This window comes from Polypterus senegalus, chromosome 18 (assembly GCF_016835505.1).
Source record: "Polypterus senegalus isolate Bchr_013 chromosome 18, ASM1683550v1, whole genome shotgun sequence".
Lineage (NCBI taxonomy): Eukaryota > Metazoa > Chordata > Cladistia > Polypteriformes > Polypteridae > Polypterus > Polypterus senegalus.
This window is the reverse complement of record NC_053171.1, coordinates 29,891,172-29,908,501: the sequence shown is the minus strand read 5'-3', so window position 1 is coordinate 29,908,501 and position 17,330 is coordinate 29,891,172. Positions and strand designations below refer to the sequence as shown.

General features: G+C 35.6%; 1 protein-coding gene across 8 annotated transcripts in view; it reads right to left on the bottom strand.

Moving 5' to 3' along the window:
• mark3a (MAP/microtubule affinity-regulating kinase 3a) overlaps positions 1–17,330 on the bottom strand; it is a 106,096-nt gene that overhangs the window by 23,731 nt on the left and 65,035 nt on the right. For 4 of the 8 annotated variants that reach the window (XM_039742053.1, XM_039742055.1, XM_039742054.1 and 1 more), the window contains exons 9-15: positions 10,055–10,174; positions 9,854–9,953; positions 7,473–7,585; positions 6,674–6,830; positions 6,157–6,374; positions 3,857–3,960; positions 2,250–2,426 (exon numbers count right to left, since the gene is read on the bottom strand). In XM_039742053.1, the coding sequence (XP_039597987.1) occupies positions 2,250–2,426; positions 3,857–3,960; positions 6,157–6,374; positions 6,674–6,830; positions 7,473–7,585; positions 9,854–9,953; positions 10,055–10,174 (989 nt within the window). The remainder of the gene's footprint in view (positions 1–2,249; positions 2,427–3,856; positions 3,961–6,156; positions 6,375–6,673; positions 6,831–7,472; positions 7,586–9,853; positions 9,954–10,054; positions 10,175–17,330) is intronic. The other 4 variants (XM_039742057.1, XM_039742059.1, XM_039742058.1 and 1 more) reach the window with 1 other exon arrangement.

The following is a 17,330-nucleotide window of genomic DNA, read 5'->3' as shown; positions in this document are numbered from 1 at the left end:
AGACAGACCTCAGTATGTGCATCTCAGGAACTGCAGGTCTGACATTGTGGTCAGCAACACAGGAGTGCCACAGGGGACTGTACTTCCTGCGGTCCGGTTCAGCCTATATACATCAGATTTCCAATATAACTGAGTCCTGCTACGTGCAAAAGTTCGCTGACGACACTGCTATCATAGGCTGCATCAGGAGTGGGCAGGAGGAGGAGTATAGGAACCTAATCAAGGACTTTGTTAAATGGTGCGACTCAAACCACTTACACCTGAACACCAGCAAAACCAAGGAGCTGCTCCTGGACCCCGTGATTATCAGAGGTGACTGTGTGCAGAGGTTGTAAACCTATAAATACCTGGGAGTGCAGCTGGGTGATAATTGGACTGGACTGCCAATACTGATGCTCTGTGCAAGAGAGGACAGAGACGACTATACTTCCTTAGAAGGCTGGTGTCCTTCAACATCTGCAATAGGATGCTGAAGATGTTCTATCAGACGGTTGTGGCGAGTGCCCTCTTTTACGCAATGCTGTGCTGGGGAGACAGCATAAAGAAGAGGAACACCTCGACAAACTGGTGAGGAAGGCAGGCTCTATTGTAGGCAAGGAGCTGGACAGTTTAACATTCGTAGCAGACCGATGGGCGCTGAGCAGGCTCCTGTCAATTGTGGAGAATCCACTGCATCCACTAAACAGTATCATCTCCAGACAGAGGAGCAGCTTCAGCGACAGACTGCTGTCACTGTCCTGCTCCACTGACAGACTGAGGAGATCGTTCCTCCCACACACTATGCAACTCATCAATTCCACCCCTTTGGGGGTCGGGGGTTGGTAAACGTTAACATTGTCTCTTTTACCTGCATTTTTATCACTCTTTAATTTAATATTGTTTTTTATCAGTATGCTGCTGCTGGAGTATGCGACTTTCCCCTTGGGGGTTAATAATGTATCTGTCTATCTATCTTGTCACAAGTTTTAAGGCTTTTGTTTTCAAGTTTAGAGCCTGGCCAATTCTTTCTATTTTAAAATTCAAAAGTGACCTAGGTATTCTTTTTTAAACTTGATTAAAATGCTTCATTTTAGAACACAATTTTATGTGACAAATTAAATATATAACATGATTATGGAGAAACTAGCTGTGCATGGTCTTCAGGACAAAAAAATAACCCAAAGACCCCATAACAGTTTTACTATATTGGTGAACTTGCAGAAGCGTCAGCTAAGTGGGCCGGTATCTTGTCTGAGATGGAGGTGTAGTCGAGTGCAGCTGTGACACTAATTGAGCAGGACAGGCTGCCATCTGTCTCAAAAAAAAAAAAACATGTTAGCTCGTCATGTGAATGTACACTGTGCATGTAACAAAGCTGAGGTGCATACAAGTGCAGAAAAAAAATTTAAAAGTTTATGCATTATTCATCTTACCAAGTGCAAGTCACACTTGTATATGCTTCTACATCTTCAGTAAAATTCACACTAACTCTCGTGGATGTGGTTAAGCATGAGCACAGCGCACTGCTCCATATGCACACAGGTCTTTCATTTATATACGTCGAATAGCCAACTTGAAAATACTACACATATCCTTTAACTTTTACATTTTATATTTGATTTTTTTTGCCCCAAATAAGAAGTGTTTAACAACAATAACAGCGAATAAGAGGAAAAAAATATCTATGAAGACAAATTTATGGAAATTCTGGACCCTGATGATTATAAAGTGAAAAATAACCTAAAATAGACACGGCACAGAAAGTAATATTCTGCAAAAGATAGCTGGACAGCCTAATATGTAAATTAAAAATAAGTGCTTGAAACAAATTTTAAGAGGAAAAAAATAAAGCTTCTCAATAATTAGGGTCAAAAAGTTAAAACTCCAGTATATCAAGGTTTGTGCCTCAGTCCTCATTAAACTCTTCCAAGATATGAAGTGATTAACAAGAATAATTGTTGATAAATGATACAAAATTAGGTTTACAAAGAGAACTGCAGTTTTAAAAATGGACAGTACACAATGTACCAGGTTATCATATTAAAACGGAGTTTAGCAAAAAGTCTTTAAAGTACCATGGTTCTAACATATTACACAGAAAAAAATGGAATTAGTTTTTAAATAAACTCTGAAAGAAAAAGGGTGGGTGGGGAAAATGCTTTAAACACATATCAAGTCAAAGCTACAATGGCTGCAAGTTTAAAGGACAGGACAAGACAGTGGTTAAAACAAGTTAAAGACAAACAGCCGTCCTCTGTGCAAGTTCTTACTTAGACCTGAAGTTATCTGTTGCACCCTCAATTGGAGGCAACGCCATCCTGCTGGAGTTGCCAGATGCTGACAAGGATATAGATTTCTGATGTCTCAGCGAGACGGAGGCAGAGGGTGTGATGCAAGCTGATGCATATGCAGAGGGGCTAGTCACGCAAGCGGACATTTCTGTAAGGCTGTAATGTAAGGCAAAGCCCAGGCAAAGGCAGAAGGAAAATAATAAATAAAGAAGAAGAAAAAATAAATAAATAAGAGCCCAAAAAGCTAAATCTTATTTATACTTCAGTTTCACAATGTAAAGATTTAAAAAAAGTGATGAAAACCAAAAGGCCAGTACATGTATCTGTAAAAGTACCATAATTTTAGCAGCCATTTGCATCCGAACCTCAGAAAAGCAAAGTTATTGTTTCATGTTGGTACCTTAAGGATCTTGAAACAAAAGTCTAAATATAAAGCACATTTTCCTGCAGCAAAGTTGCAGGATTATTTTTCATACCATTATTTTCATGCATGGGTTTTATTACTGACCAAGTATACTACAAAAGTACAAGAAACACTGTCAAGTCTGTTGATAGAAATAAAGGTACTGCATATACAATTTATAAAGGTATCAAGTGAATGACAACTATACCTTTGGTCATTTTAATACACAACACTGTCATTTACAAATGTAAACAGATTAAAAAGGTAGAAAATGTAATAGATGGAAATTTCTGGCTTAATCAAGACTACTGCTGCACACAATAATGAAAATGTCAATTTTAACATGTGGAACTATGACCCTTTATGTGGGGGGTAGAAGTCAATATTATTAATGCCAATTTTATTTTTTTTTTTAAATAAAACAATACTTCATTTTTATTTCCCACTATTATGTATCAAAATCAATGTATTAAAATAATTCAAGTGTGAAAACAAATGAGTCATCCAACTTCTATAATAAACTAGCACCATTCTTAAATAGATGACATTTTTATTAATTTGCAAAACAGCTAGATTCATTTTTGACATTCAAATACATTGAAATAGTTTATTTGGCCTCAAAATAAAAAACTTTGCTCCTTTACATATATACATTAGTTACTTATATATTAATATAAAACTATGCCATGAGTGAAATAGTTAAGACTAAAAAATGACCACTATTAAAAGCATTGCTTCTATTCAGAATAGCAGCCATAAACTAAATCTAAGCTAATACACTTGAAAATGTATTAATAAAGAACAGTAAATCCTGCTGCTAAAACAAGAAGGCAAAGAGAGAATTCAAAAATCAGATTGAAAAATCAGAATAGCAGTCTGTATGTAATGATAATACACTACGGGAATACAACAGGTGTTAGAACAAACAAACCAAACATATTCAAAGAATGATGCAAATTCAACTTGCAAAAGTGGTATGTTCTTAGTAACTATTTATACAATGCTAGAAAACCAAAAAGGGGGTAATGGTGTGGATCTTTATCCAAAAATTTTGAAACCTGATTATTGCAGCATTAAAGGCGTTTCTGAGATAGAGCTTCAGAGAATACTAAGTAACTCTTATTATAAAAAGTTAAACTATAAAAAGTAAATGTGCACCAAATAAGTCCAAAAAATGTTTTACCTGTTTTCTTTACCATTTGGAATTACTGAATGTCTGTCCGTACTGTTCCTGTCACTGCAAACATATGTGTTTCTGCGAGTCATTCCACCAGAAACTGTATTATTCTGAAAATAAAGTGACATGAACTGTGAGTGCCTGGAAAATTTCTAATGCAGAAAAATAAAGAGAAGTCAGAGTATAAACCTTGTTGAATTTTTTTTTATTAGAGTGGAGAGTTATAATAAAATTCATCTTCCAATAGAAAAAACATAAATGATGATGATTATGTCAGAGCATGAACCACATCATCCAAAAGTCTTTATCCAGGCCAAGTTATCTTGGGGGAAAGAAAAATAAATTAAAAAACACAGGGTCTGTATTTGTAAAACAGAATTTTTCTAAAAAAATAACTTATTATTCAGCAGGATCTGTATCATACATGTCCATCATCACATTTCAGATATTGAGTTGATCAAGAACAGAAATTCCACAATATATCAAGATTTCATATTTTAACAGAAATAAAGGTAACAGTCTGGGAGGGGCACTTAATAGTTTTATAGCCTCAGCTAGGAAATTCAAAACCATATAACTCTGCGCCTATTTCTGTATCACCCCAAAACTATACAGGTCAAACTAATATACACAGCAATGTTAGATTTTTATATTAGAAATTCAAGTAGTTGGTTAAGCTTGGAAAAAACAAATCACTTTGGCTATGTGGTGTAGTTGGTCCACAGCTCATAAAAGGCTGTTTTAAAGAAATAAATAATTGGATGCACTCGTGCTGGGGAGTGGAGCAGGTGCGAGCGATCTGCTGGGAAGACTGATTGTCTCCGGGTTGGTGCAAGGGGGTCAGATTTGTCTCAATACCAGCCCGGGGCAACTGCACTGTAACATATAAAAAGAGAGTGGAAGTGTGGGGCTGAGCAAAGAAAAGAACAAGAAACAAAGGGAGGTCAACGTAGAGAGTGTGAAGGAGGCAGGAAATGGGAAAGAGTTGATGCATTAGTGAGGAGGCAGACAGCCAGGAGGAGAGCCTCGGGAATGTAACGTGCAGCCGACGCTCAGGGTTGCGGTGATGGTTAACTCCACTGAGCAGCTAAAGGGAGCGGAAGTGACCACGAAGAGTGAGGCTCTGCAAGTCAGCAACAGGGACTTAGATGGTGGGCCTTTCCATGGTCCATGGGATGGAAGGACCTGAGCCTAGGTCTACATTGGGAGCCCTACCGTGTGGCCATGGATGCAGAAGGGAACCAAGACTGTAGACTGCAGAAGAATGAAGGCCGAGACTGGTGGGTAGGTGGCTTCTCAGCAGCAAGATCCAGAAGGATAAGCTGGGTTGACAAGAGGTTTTAATGGACTGCACTAGGACATGAACTTTAAGGGACGGTTTCCTTCACTGTTGGTTTTAACCTCATTATTTTAAAGGGATATTTGACCGATTTTGTAACCTCCACTTGCCCTTTGTTTTTATGGATTTATTTATTATTGAAGGACCATTTCATTTTTTGAACACTGTTCGTTTGTCTGTTTTGGTTTTTGTTTTTTTTTGTAAATAAAAGCAGTAGTGCGCTTTTTCACCATCCCCTTTGCTTGATGTGTGTTTGTTCCTACCTAGCCAGGCTCAAACTGGACTATTGACAGTGTTGGGTTCAAGAGGCTCCCAAAATTGAAGAGGGACTGTGGACCTGACCCACTCCATCACAGGTTTAATGAGTAATATCAAGAAAATATGAAACAAAACATCATGAAGGCATCAAGTAAATACTGAAAGATTATCTTCTTATTTACAAATAGATTTGAAAGACTCATTTCAAAATAAGGACAGAAACAAGGAAAACAGTTTTAAGGGTCCAGAACTAGTATAACTGATTCAATTGTAAATGGTTCTATTCATGTTTTTATTTTTAAATCTGAAAAACCATCTTCTACATATAACAGTATAAACGGTTGTAAAAATTATAAAGCAAGATTAAATAGCTACTCATCTCTGTCAAAGGTTGTAGGAAATTCATACCTTTATAATAAATATTTCAGTGAAAAACAATTGCTGGATAATTTGCAACACACAAAAGAAGAATTTATATATGTTCATATCTTATAAACAATTAACGTATAAAGCAGGCATATTACACAGATTACATGGATAAATACTGTATGCCTTCTTAAAAATACCAGGAAGAATAACTATATTAGGAAAGCTAAGACAATAGTAAACTATGAATATGGGAGGATACTAAAATATAGCAAATGAAAAGCTGACATAACTGTTTTAAATCATGTATTGAAAATACCAGAGCTTAATTAAGTTTACTTACAGCAGGAACAGTAGAGCTCTTCTTCCTGTCAGGAATATCGGCCTTGTTTGGATTGCCTGCATTTCCAAGCATGGGGCTAGGAGGAGCTACTCCTCTTCCACTGACAGCACTGCTACCAGACTTCCTGACTTGAACGCCTTCTTCTTTGAGATCATTGTCAGCATTACTGGTCTGACTTCGCTTTGGGTAGGCTAATACTTGTGGTACGGAGGGTCCAGCTTAAAATGAAAAGTAAATTCATGGATGTCACTACGTATTAAAGATAGATCTATAAAATAATAATTAAATATGTACTTGTGCATTAGCTTTAACAAATGTGTACTACTAACGTGTGTTTATCCATTTAAGCTTTACACCTAAGAAACATTTTTCAAGAACTCTGAATTTTGAGGCTTGCCAGCAATGAAAATGTATTTCTTAACGAGATGTTTTATGGTAGACAAAGCCATTTCTGTATTGCCACTTAATTATACAGTTAAGCTTCACTGTACTCTTGGCAGTTAAGGAAGATCCTTACCTTGATCACTGTATCGTCGCTGCTTTTGACTAGATGAGAGGCTTCTTGGCACTTTGTGGTGAGATGGAGATTGCCCAGTACCATTATTAAGGTCACTGTTAGGCCTTACTTTTGCTAAAGAAAGGTTACTACTTGAGCTAGAATCACTTGCATCCAACTGCCAAAAATAAACATATAAAACAATTGAATACCTATACAGATATATAGCTTCATAAGAAATTTAAGTAGTCACAAAGAAAATAAATGAAGAATTTGGCACATATGAAATATTAAGAAAATATTACCTGATCATTAACATGAATTCAAAAATGTATGTATATTGCGCAAGCAATGACTGAATGTGAAATAAAGTAACAGCTGTTAAGTGTATACATTAAATCATTTACTGTACACAGACATTTAAACATGCGGTGTACTGATTTTCTAACACTGAGCTGTATTTACACTATGTAGTCTTTCAACACTTCTAACCAGGTATGCTCTGTATACTTTTTCATGCTGTTCTCTTGGAAACATATTACATCAGCTAAAGACAAATTGAACTATTAAATATTACTTTTTGAGAGTCCAACAAGAAATTAATAGAAGTCATTAAAATTACTGCAAAAAATTACAAACTAACGGAAATAGCAAAGGTTCTATCACAAGGCTTCAGTCTTCAAAACTTTAGACTAGCCAATTGTAGTAAAAATAACATGAAAAGGTCAATTCTTTCAAATAATAACAGAAATCAATTATGTTTCTAGAAGAGCATCAATGTCAAGAATACAAGATGCTGCAGTGCTCAAAGATTTCTTACCTCAGATGATTTTCTTCCTAGAAGCAAATAGGTTGCTGTTATTTCATCGTATTTCATTTTGGAAAGAGATTCATTAATTTCTTCACGCGAGTAACCCATTCCTATCATTATGTCTACAATTCACCAAGCATGAAGAAAGAAAAGAAAAAGGTTCACTTGTAAATTAGTCATCTCAGGTCTTTCTTAGCTATATAACATCATAAAAGATGAAAGTGCCTTGTGTAAAATGAACACACTAAAGCAAAAAATGACCAATTAAAAGAACCTCTCTCAAGGTTCACCATTGAAAGTGACATCCAAAGAATGCCACAGCTGTCTTAAAATTAGTATGCAGTATATGAGGTCAAGAGTTGGTTACACAGAAATTCCACAAAGAGACAATGGTGAGTGGTAAGAATCAATGGGCATTTTTCCAAACAAAACATTCAAGAATCTATAGTTTCACTAAAATGTTCTGAAGCTTGGAACGTGTCTCACTCAATTTCTAAGATTCAATCACTTACGTAAGAAAAACTGTAAATATCTGTGATTGCTTTTTTAATGTCAAGTCTTACTGTATGCTCATTTACAAAAACGGGCAAATGAAATGTGTTTCATGCTCTGTACACACCATAAACATAAATGCTAGATAAATACAATAGTTACAATTTTGACTTGGGGATTAAAAACTTAAGGTTTGCATATCTGAAAGTGTTCAAATTACAAGGTTCAGATTCAGATTGAGGTTAAAACAAACTACATAACATTCTTTTTAAAATAATTAATACATTTTAATTATTCAGCACAGATGGTAAGATGGAGGAGCTCATTAATCTTATTGATCATCGTAGCTACGTAGTCAACATTCTTGTGTTTTTGGTAGGAGCAGCTAAAAATTTAATAGTCTAAGAGGAAGTAGCAGAGAGAGACCAATCAAAAAAATTGAGAATTCCATAATAGTTCTTAATATATGCAGTTCAATTAATATAATAACTCTACAGTTTTTATAGGAGACTTCACAGAATACTGAGGACATACTGGAAGGAATGGTTGGAAAGAATACTGTACTTCGCCCCAATAAGTGTTGTGAATTGTTCCAAGATTTCTGTGCTAGTCATTGATTGTCTATGAAATTCGGGTACAATGGGATTAGCAAGCACATGCTAATGTGATGCACAGAATTAGAATTTCCATCTACACATCTGTATTTATTGCATTCTCCCCCAAAATAGTTAAAACATTATCTACAGGATTGAGGAAGCAGCTGTTCCAATTGGAGGAGGCTAAACTCTCCATAGTGGTTTTATTACTTAGCATCAGACAGTAGCAGACAAAGAGAGTTGATAAAGACTATGATTTCTTCATTACTGGTCAATCTACATACCTATCCTTAACTATGGTTAGAATCTTTGAGTACTGCCTGATAGGATAAAATACCAAGTGCAGAAGGCCATATCTGTTATTGTTGTATGTGGGCTGCTGGGGGATGAAGCAGAGAGTTTATACCAAGGTTTTTTTTTTGAAAGAGCATTACCAAATCAGATTCCATGCAAATGACATTAGGGTAAAATGCATTTGTTATTTATAATTAGGTTCCTACATAGAGTTGCTGGGGTCACTCTACATGACAGGATGAAGAACTTAATAATACAGGAGGATCTCTGAGCAGAATGACGGAGTATCTTTTTTCCTTGTATGTATTAGTAGAACTCAGATATTTGCATTACGCATATGCTTTTCATATTCTATTATTATCCAAGACAAAACTTATCCGAGTTTGTTAGCAGAGAACAAAGAAAAAAAAAGCTATCAATATTAATAAAGGTAATCACTCGTATTGATGGGAAAAATAAACAGTACTGCCATGTGTTCAGTTTACATTGTTAAAAAGAACACCTCAATTTTCGACCCTCACAAAAACTGAAGTTCAAGGTCAAAAATGTTAATGTCTGAAATACTCTCATACTGGTTTAAGAAACATTTTAGACATTTTACTTTCACAGAGCAGCACAGTGTAAAGCTTGCAGTTCATTCCACAGTCTGTGTAGTTTTCTCTATGAAACCCATTTATCCGACCACAAAGCACCGTGCGCTTGACTGGCAGACATGCATGGTCTAATTCTTGCCATGCACCTAATACTTTCCCCTGCTGCCCAGAACTGGATTAGGCAGGTTTGTTAGGAAAACACTAGTAAAGTTGATAAACTAAATAATATTTACTATGGAAGAACACTCCACAAAATACACAGCACATTTTGAAACATGCAGCCGATGCTACAAGGTAATGCATGCTATAATAAAATGATGGCTAAAACATTTTCAGGGTATCTATTAACTCATCATGTCTGATTACAGAAAACAACAATAAAACATTAAACCTGTGTCTCTGTTAGACAACATACCTATTCGTTTTTGGTCAGAAATATCCAGTTCTGGCTCTACAAAAGGTTTCAGCTCTTCTTCTTCATAGCCTGCATTTATCCAGCGGTCCTTCATTATTTGCTAGGGACAACATTTACAGTTTACAAAGGGAATGTTTCATAAAGACATATCGGCAACTTAAGTTATAACAAGACAGCAACATTACACATCTGTATTCTTACCTCAAGTGTGCCTCGTTTGGCTGGGTTCAGCACCAAAAAGCGTTTAAGGAGGTTTTCACAGTCTGTTGACATGTAAAACGGAATTCGATACTTTCCTCTCAGTACCCTTTCTCTTAATTCCTGAAAGAAAGTGAGAAAGGGGATTACTTCCCCAATCAAGTGTGAAATACAGTATGTGTATATATATATATATATATATATATATATATATATATATATATATATATATATATATATATATATATATATATATATATACTAATAAAAGGCAAAAGCCCTCACGCACTCATCACTAATTCTCCAACTTCCCGTGTGGGTGGAAGGCTGAAATTTGGCAGGTTCATTCCTTACAGCTTCCTTACAAAAGTTGGGCAGGTTTTATATCGAAATTCTACGCGTAATGGTCATAACTGGAAGCAGTTTTTCTCCATTTATTGTAATGGAGATGAGCTTCAACGCCGTGGGGGCGGAGTTTCATGTGACATCATCACGCCTCCCACGTAATCACGCAGTACATAGAAAACCAGGAAGACCTCAAAAAGCGCCAAGAAAACATGCATTATATAATTGAGAAGGCAGCGAAACAATAAGAAGCGAGCGAGTGACATATACTACCATATATTCATGAGTGTTGCCAGCTCGGAAAGAAAGCACGGTGTAAACCTAAACTTTAAATTAAGTTCATAGACAGGCTATCGCTGGCGTTTCACATACACACAGGTAATGCGGGATACAAGTTTAATGAGAGGACGAGGATATAAACGAGTTTTGATCACTTTGTAACTAAGTTAAAATTGTAGGTGAAGGGGTGTGCTTATGCAAATTCCGAGACTGTGTTTGTGGGGATTGACAGTTAAGGCGGATGGGGAGTCACGTCATCATCTCCCCTCCCACCTCATTTTGCTCTGAGCTGAGCTCCGCGGCTAACGCTGTCTTCCGAAGCAACTTACTCAGACTGCCACCAAATACTCACAGAAAAATCCACAAGTTAATACACACGCTGTCTCTATAGAGTTTCTACACACTGAATCCTCCAAGCACTACTTACAAAAGGTCACATTGACAATCGTGTTACGTTATTTTTAAAATCTTTCCTTTTCTTAGCACAAGCACAGCCGAGAAGCTTCATGCATGTGCTCCATAACGCGTTAAAAATAATGCATTTAATCACACTTTGCATTACAAGCAAAGGGAGCTTTTGTCAATGCATGATTTCCTGGTACACGGATTACATTGATCAGCGATCCCGATTCATTTTACCCTCGCACCACCTTAGTTTGAGAAGAAGTATGAAAAAATATGAGGTTAACACAGAAAAACAGATCACCAATTCAAGCTTTATGAATAATCGATTCGCCATCAATAATTGTTTTGGTAAAGCCATCCTCCTTCCATTTTATAATTTTTCCGCCACTAGCCATGATTAAATGAACGGTAAAAAAGTAAAAGCAAAGCGAGGGTGACTTATTTAGGCAGGCATATATATGACAGCAACACTCATGACAATGTCAATCATGTTACGCTATTATTAAAATGTTTCCTTTTCTTTTCATTACTTCTTTAACACACTACTTCTCCGCCCAGGTATTTTTTTTATATATATATATATATATATATATATATATATATATATATATATATATATATATATATATATATATATATATATATTTTATATATATATATATATATATATATATATATATATATATATATATATATATATATATATATATATGAATGACCTCCAAAGAGCTGAGACTTTTGATATCATGAACGTGTCTGCAAACTGGGGTCTCCTGCCCAGCAAAAGTCGAGCAGCCAGCGCGCGGCATAGCTGTGCCGGCCTTTGAGACGCTGACTGCGCTTCTGCCTTAAGTCAAAGTGAGCACTTTTAATTTTTTTCATCCTCCCCCTGCGCTATAGCGCAGACAAGTGCAAACACGGGACCCCTTTTCTACACCACGGCAAAATAATATTAAGGCGATTCACAATCGAGGCGAGGCACAAATTTGAACATTCACATAGAAAATGTAATTTCAATGTACCTGTACTTCTTAAAACGTTAATGTTTTACTGTTTAATAACTTATAGACTATAATTTATTATTTTTCCCTTGCACTCAGTGACCAAACCTATACACACACATATAGACACATACAAACAAGTATATGTATGTGTATATATATATATATATATATATATATATATATATATATATATATATATCTCTCTCTATCTCTATATATCTATATCTATATATATCTATATATCTCTATATATATATCTCTATATATATATCTCTATATATATATATCTCTATATATCTATATATGTCTATATGTATGTATGTGTATATATATATGTGTGTGTGTGTGTGTGTGTGTGAATATATATGACAGCAGCAATCCAAGCTGTGAGAAAACAGTAAAAAGGAGGCGTGTCAGACGCCGTGGTACATTTTCTGATGCAGCTGCCGAAAACAACTTCGGACGCTGCCGCCAAATACACAAAACAATTACTTTGACAATCATGTTACATTATTTTTAAAATGTTTCCTTTTCTTTTTCATAACTTCTTTAACACATGACATCGCTGTGAAGCTTGGTATTTTATGCTATATATATATATATATATATATATATATATATATATATATCTATATATATCTCTCTATCTCACAGCGACACTCATAACAGTGACAAAACAATTACATTGACAATCATGTTACGTTATTTTCAAAATGCTTCCTTTTCTTTCTCTTTTCTTCTTTAACGCACTACTTCTCCGCTGCGAAGCGCGGGTATTCTGCTAGTATGAATGTGTATGTGTATATATATATATATATATATATATATATATATATATATATATATATATATATATATAGTATATATATATATATATATATATATAAACAACATATATAGCAAATTTAAAACCAAATGCTGCAAAGTACAATAGTAGAAAAAAGAAAAACAAAACAATATAAAAACAAATAGAAATAAATGAACATAAAATAAGATACATAATAAATAGAAATAATGTTAAATAATCACAAAAAGGAAACCATCAATCAGTATTATTGAAGGTCATGGAGTGCAAGTGAATAGAAATGAGTTTTTAATCTTGTTTTGAACATTTCAATTGTAGACGACTACTTTATGTAATGAGGTAAAGAGTTCCACAGGTGAGGCGCAGCAGCTGCAAAGGCCCTGACCCCCTTGGTTTTACATTTGGTAGGAGGGACAACAAGAGACAACTGACCAGAAGACCTAAGCACTCTGGGTGGCTGGTGTAAAACACACAATTCAGATAAATAGGCAGGAGCAAGCCCATGTAAAGATTTAAAAACTAGCAGCAAGATTTTAAAATAAATTCGAAAACTGACAGGCAGCCAGTGTAAAGAAGCTAAAATAGGAGAAACGGAGTCATACTTTCTTGCCCCAACCAGAAAGTGAGCAGCAGCATTTTGGACCAGCTGTAACCTGTATATCAGAAATTTGTTAATCCTAGAATACAGCGAGTTGCAGTAATCGAGGCGAGAAAAAATAAAAAATTGAGTAGCTTTCTCAAGATCCCTAGAAGATAAAAAAAGGCTTTATCTTACCTAATGGATAACTACAGAATTGACTTGTTTCTCAAAAGAGAGGTTACTATCAAAGGTAACACCAAGATTGCGGACTTGAGGTTTGGAAAAGACAGAGAAAGAGCCGAGAAGTCCAAGACCAATTTGGGCTTTAGTTGATGGACCCACTAAAAAGCATCTCAGTTTTGATTTAGATCAAGAAAACTATTAGCCATTCAAGATCTTAGTTCCGACAAACAGTTGTGGAGTTGATTTGTTGCAGAGTTGCAGACAGGAATATAAACCTGAGTATCATCAGCATAGCAGTGAAAAGAAATGTTAAATTTCCTAAAAATTGCTCCAATAGGGTGAAGGTATAAAATAGGACCCAAAATGGATCCTTGAGGAACACAATATTTGAGAGGAGCAGTAGATGAAAAAGAGGAATTAAAAGTCACTGGAAAGTGTCTACCAGTTAAATATGACCTGAACCAGTTAAGAGCAGCCCCTTTAAGCCCAACAAGATGTTCAAGCCACATCAGCAATATTTCATGATCAATGGTGTCAAAGGCAGTGGACAGGTCAAGGAGGAGAAGGACTGCTGCATCACCTGAGTCAGTAATAAGAGAGATGTCGTTGAACACTTTCAGAAGTGCCGTTTCAACACCATGATAATGTCTAAAGCCAGATTGGTAGATGTCAAATAAATTATTGGAGTTAAGGTGATTGAACAATTGATTATAAATAATTCTTTCTAGAATTTTAGCCAGAAATGGCAGATGGGAAATTGGACAAAAACTGGCTAATATTCCAGGATCTAATTTTGCCTTTTTTAGACTGGGACGGACTGCAGCATGTTTAAAAAATGAGGGCATCTATGATGCATGTGCGTACACATACTGAGTATGAAGTATAAACCGGCCCTTAGAAGTCACTATGTGGGACAGCTCCCGGAATTTCTTCCATGCACCTCTCACCCTGGTTATCAATGCTGTGCTTGCACCTCCCTTATTACCAAACATGTCCCCTAAGTAGAAGAGCTTCTATTTTGTTCAAAACAACTATACAGCCAATATATACATTTAGATTTACGACATCAGCAGTCTGCATTCCTCACACACTTCTTTTATTTTATTAATTTTATTACAATCAATACATAGCAATCACATTTTTACAAAAAAAAAAAAAGAATTATGCTAAGAACAGATCGATCCCCACCCTTGAGAGAGAGAGCAAGCCAAACGGTGTAAAATTTAAGGCTTTTAAAAAATACCTAAATCAACAAATTCTCTGTGCTTTATAAACGTATTTCAAAATATTACTGATTAGATCCTGCCATGTTTTGAAAAAAGTCTGCACAGATCCTCTAACTGAGTATTTGATTTTTTCCAATTTTAAATAATATAACACATCAGTTTCCCACTGACTTAAAAGAGGAGAGTTTGGGTTCTTCCAGTTTATCAGAATAAGTCTGCGTGCCAAAAGTGTAGTGAATGCAATCACAATTTGTTTGTCTTTCTCCACTTTAAGACCCTCTGGAAGAACCCCAAACACAGCTGTTAATGGGTTAGGAGGGATTGTGAGTCCAAGACTGTCTGAGAGGTAATTAAAAATTTTTGTCCAGAATAATGTTAATTTGGTGCAGGCCCAGAACATGTGACCTAGTGAGGCTGGAGCTAATTTGCAGCGTTCACAGGTTGGATCATGTCCTGGAAACATTTTGGAGAGTTTTAGTCGAGACAGATGTGCTCGATATATAATTTTGAGCTGTATAATTCCTCACACACTTCTTACAAAACTCACACTTGTCACCTGAAAACTACCCTTCACACCATTATCTTTTTATGCACCAACTTCCAATAGAACATGCATTAGATTGAATTTTTAATCAACATCTTTACCCCACAAGCCACAGAACTATGAATCAAAATCCTCCATACTTTCTGCCTCCTAAGCACAGCTAAAGCAAAAGCGGACTATGAAGAGTTCTACAAGGTACCCAAAAAAAAAAAAAAAAAAAAAAAGGAGAGAGTCAGGGAATTTCCAGTGATAAGCTAAATCAGCTTTTGCTGACAATAACCTCTGCTACATAACATGTATATTAGTCGAAAGAATGGAACACAGAAAATCTGAGAAAGCAAACCAGAAAGCATGACCCAGTTGGAATTTCCAAATAAACTGCAAAAATATGTCTGGAGCATTCACTATACATAGATGGGCTAAGATCCAAAGCCAGGCCCAAAAAATGTTTATAGGAAGTAACATAGATGGTATACTGTACATACTTCAACTGAATGTGATAATAGCTTGAGCTCTTTGAGGAAATTTTTTTTTTTTTTATGTTGATTTCTAGGCAAAGGGGTATTATTACACAGGGGAAGTTGAGATCCCAGACTGAAAATAGTGGTATGGACTTGTAGGATCCCTCAAACAGAGACACATATAAAGCTGCCTCTGGAATAAAAGTAAGGTAAAGAAAACAAAAGAAGTTAGAGGGGATGAAATGGAATTGGTGAAGAAAGAGATGCCCTGCTAACCTTAAGAATAGACCCTGCCACCGATATGCAAAGCCAAACTGTGGAATGCAGGAGGGCGGGACTGTAAGACTGTAAATGTTTACTAGTAATTCTTGCTTAAAAATGCAGAACATTCTAAACATCTGTAATAAAAAGCAAAATGAATCAATCCATACTTACAAAACACATACATATTCTTGGTTTACTCAGCAAACTATAAAAAGAGTTTGTTATTTCTGGATTGACACAAAAAAAAAAAAAAACACGAAAGTGGAAAGTAACAGCTTCCTTAACTAAAGTAGGAGTCCAACTTAAAGAAGAAATTGGTTGGGACAACATCCTGGAGCTCCACGCCCCACACCCCTCTGACTGAACCAGAGAACCACCAGGTTAAGAAATAAAGCATTCATAAACAAAAAATTAACATTACATTCTAACTAAAGTATACTGGTTAGCGGAGGCCTTTGTATACTTGAATGAAAGCATCTATGTCTTAATTAAAATTTTTCTCTTCTGTTAAACAGTCACAAAGGTATAATGTGATTTTAGTAGTGACAACTACAGTGCTACTAATTATCTTTATTTTATTGTGGCTTATCAATAAGGAGGATTACATTAAATAGACAGTTTACAGACTCGGCCACTTTAGGTTAAGTTTGTTGTCAAGAGATAATACTTATATTATTTGAAAGCAAACTTCTCTCTCAGGTTTTTCAACTTCCAAAAAAAAAAAATCAACTATTCAGTAACACATACCATATTACTGGAATTTAACAATTTCTACCCACTACAAGGCATTAAAAACAGCCCACACTAGTTTTTCAAATGTGGTATTTTCCACCACTAGAGGTCAGTACTTTAACATACAAATAAGGCGATTGCTAGATAAAGTTTAAAAGCAGAATAAAGAATGCCTAAAATGTAAATTAAACAACAGATTCTGGGATTTTAAGCCAAATTCTGTTTTGAATATAAATTAGTGTAACTGTGGAAATTTTAAAAAACAGAGCAATTGTGGAAATAAAAAAATAAAAAAAAAAAAAAACAAAACAGTACAGTGGTACCTTAAGATACGAGTGCCCCAACGTACAAGTTTTTTGAGATACGAGCCATCACTAGGTCAATTTTTCGCCTTGAGTTACGAGCCAAAATTCGAAATATGAGCCACCAAAGAGCTTGTCAGTGCACATTC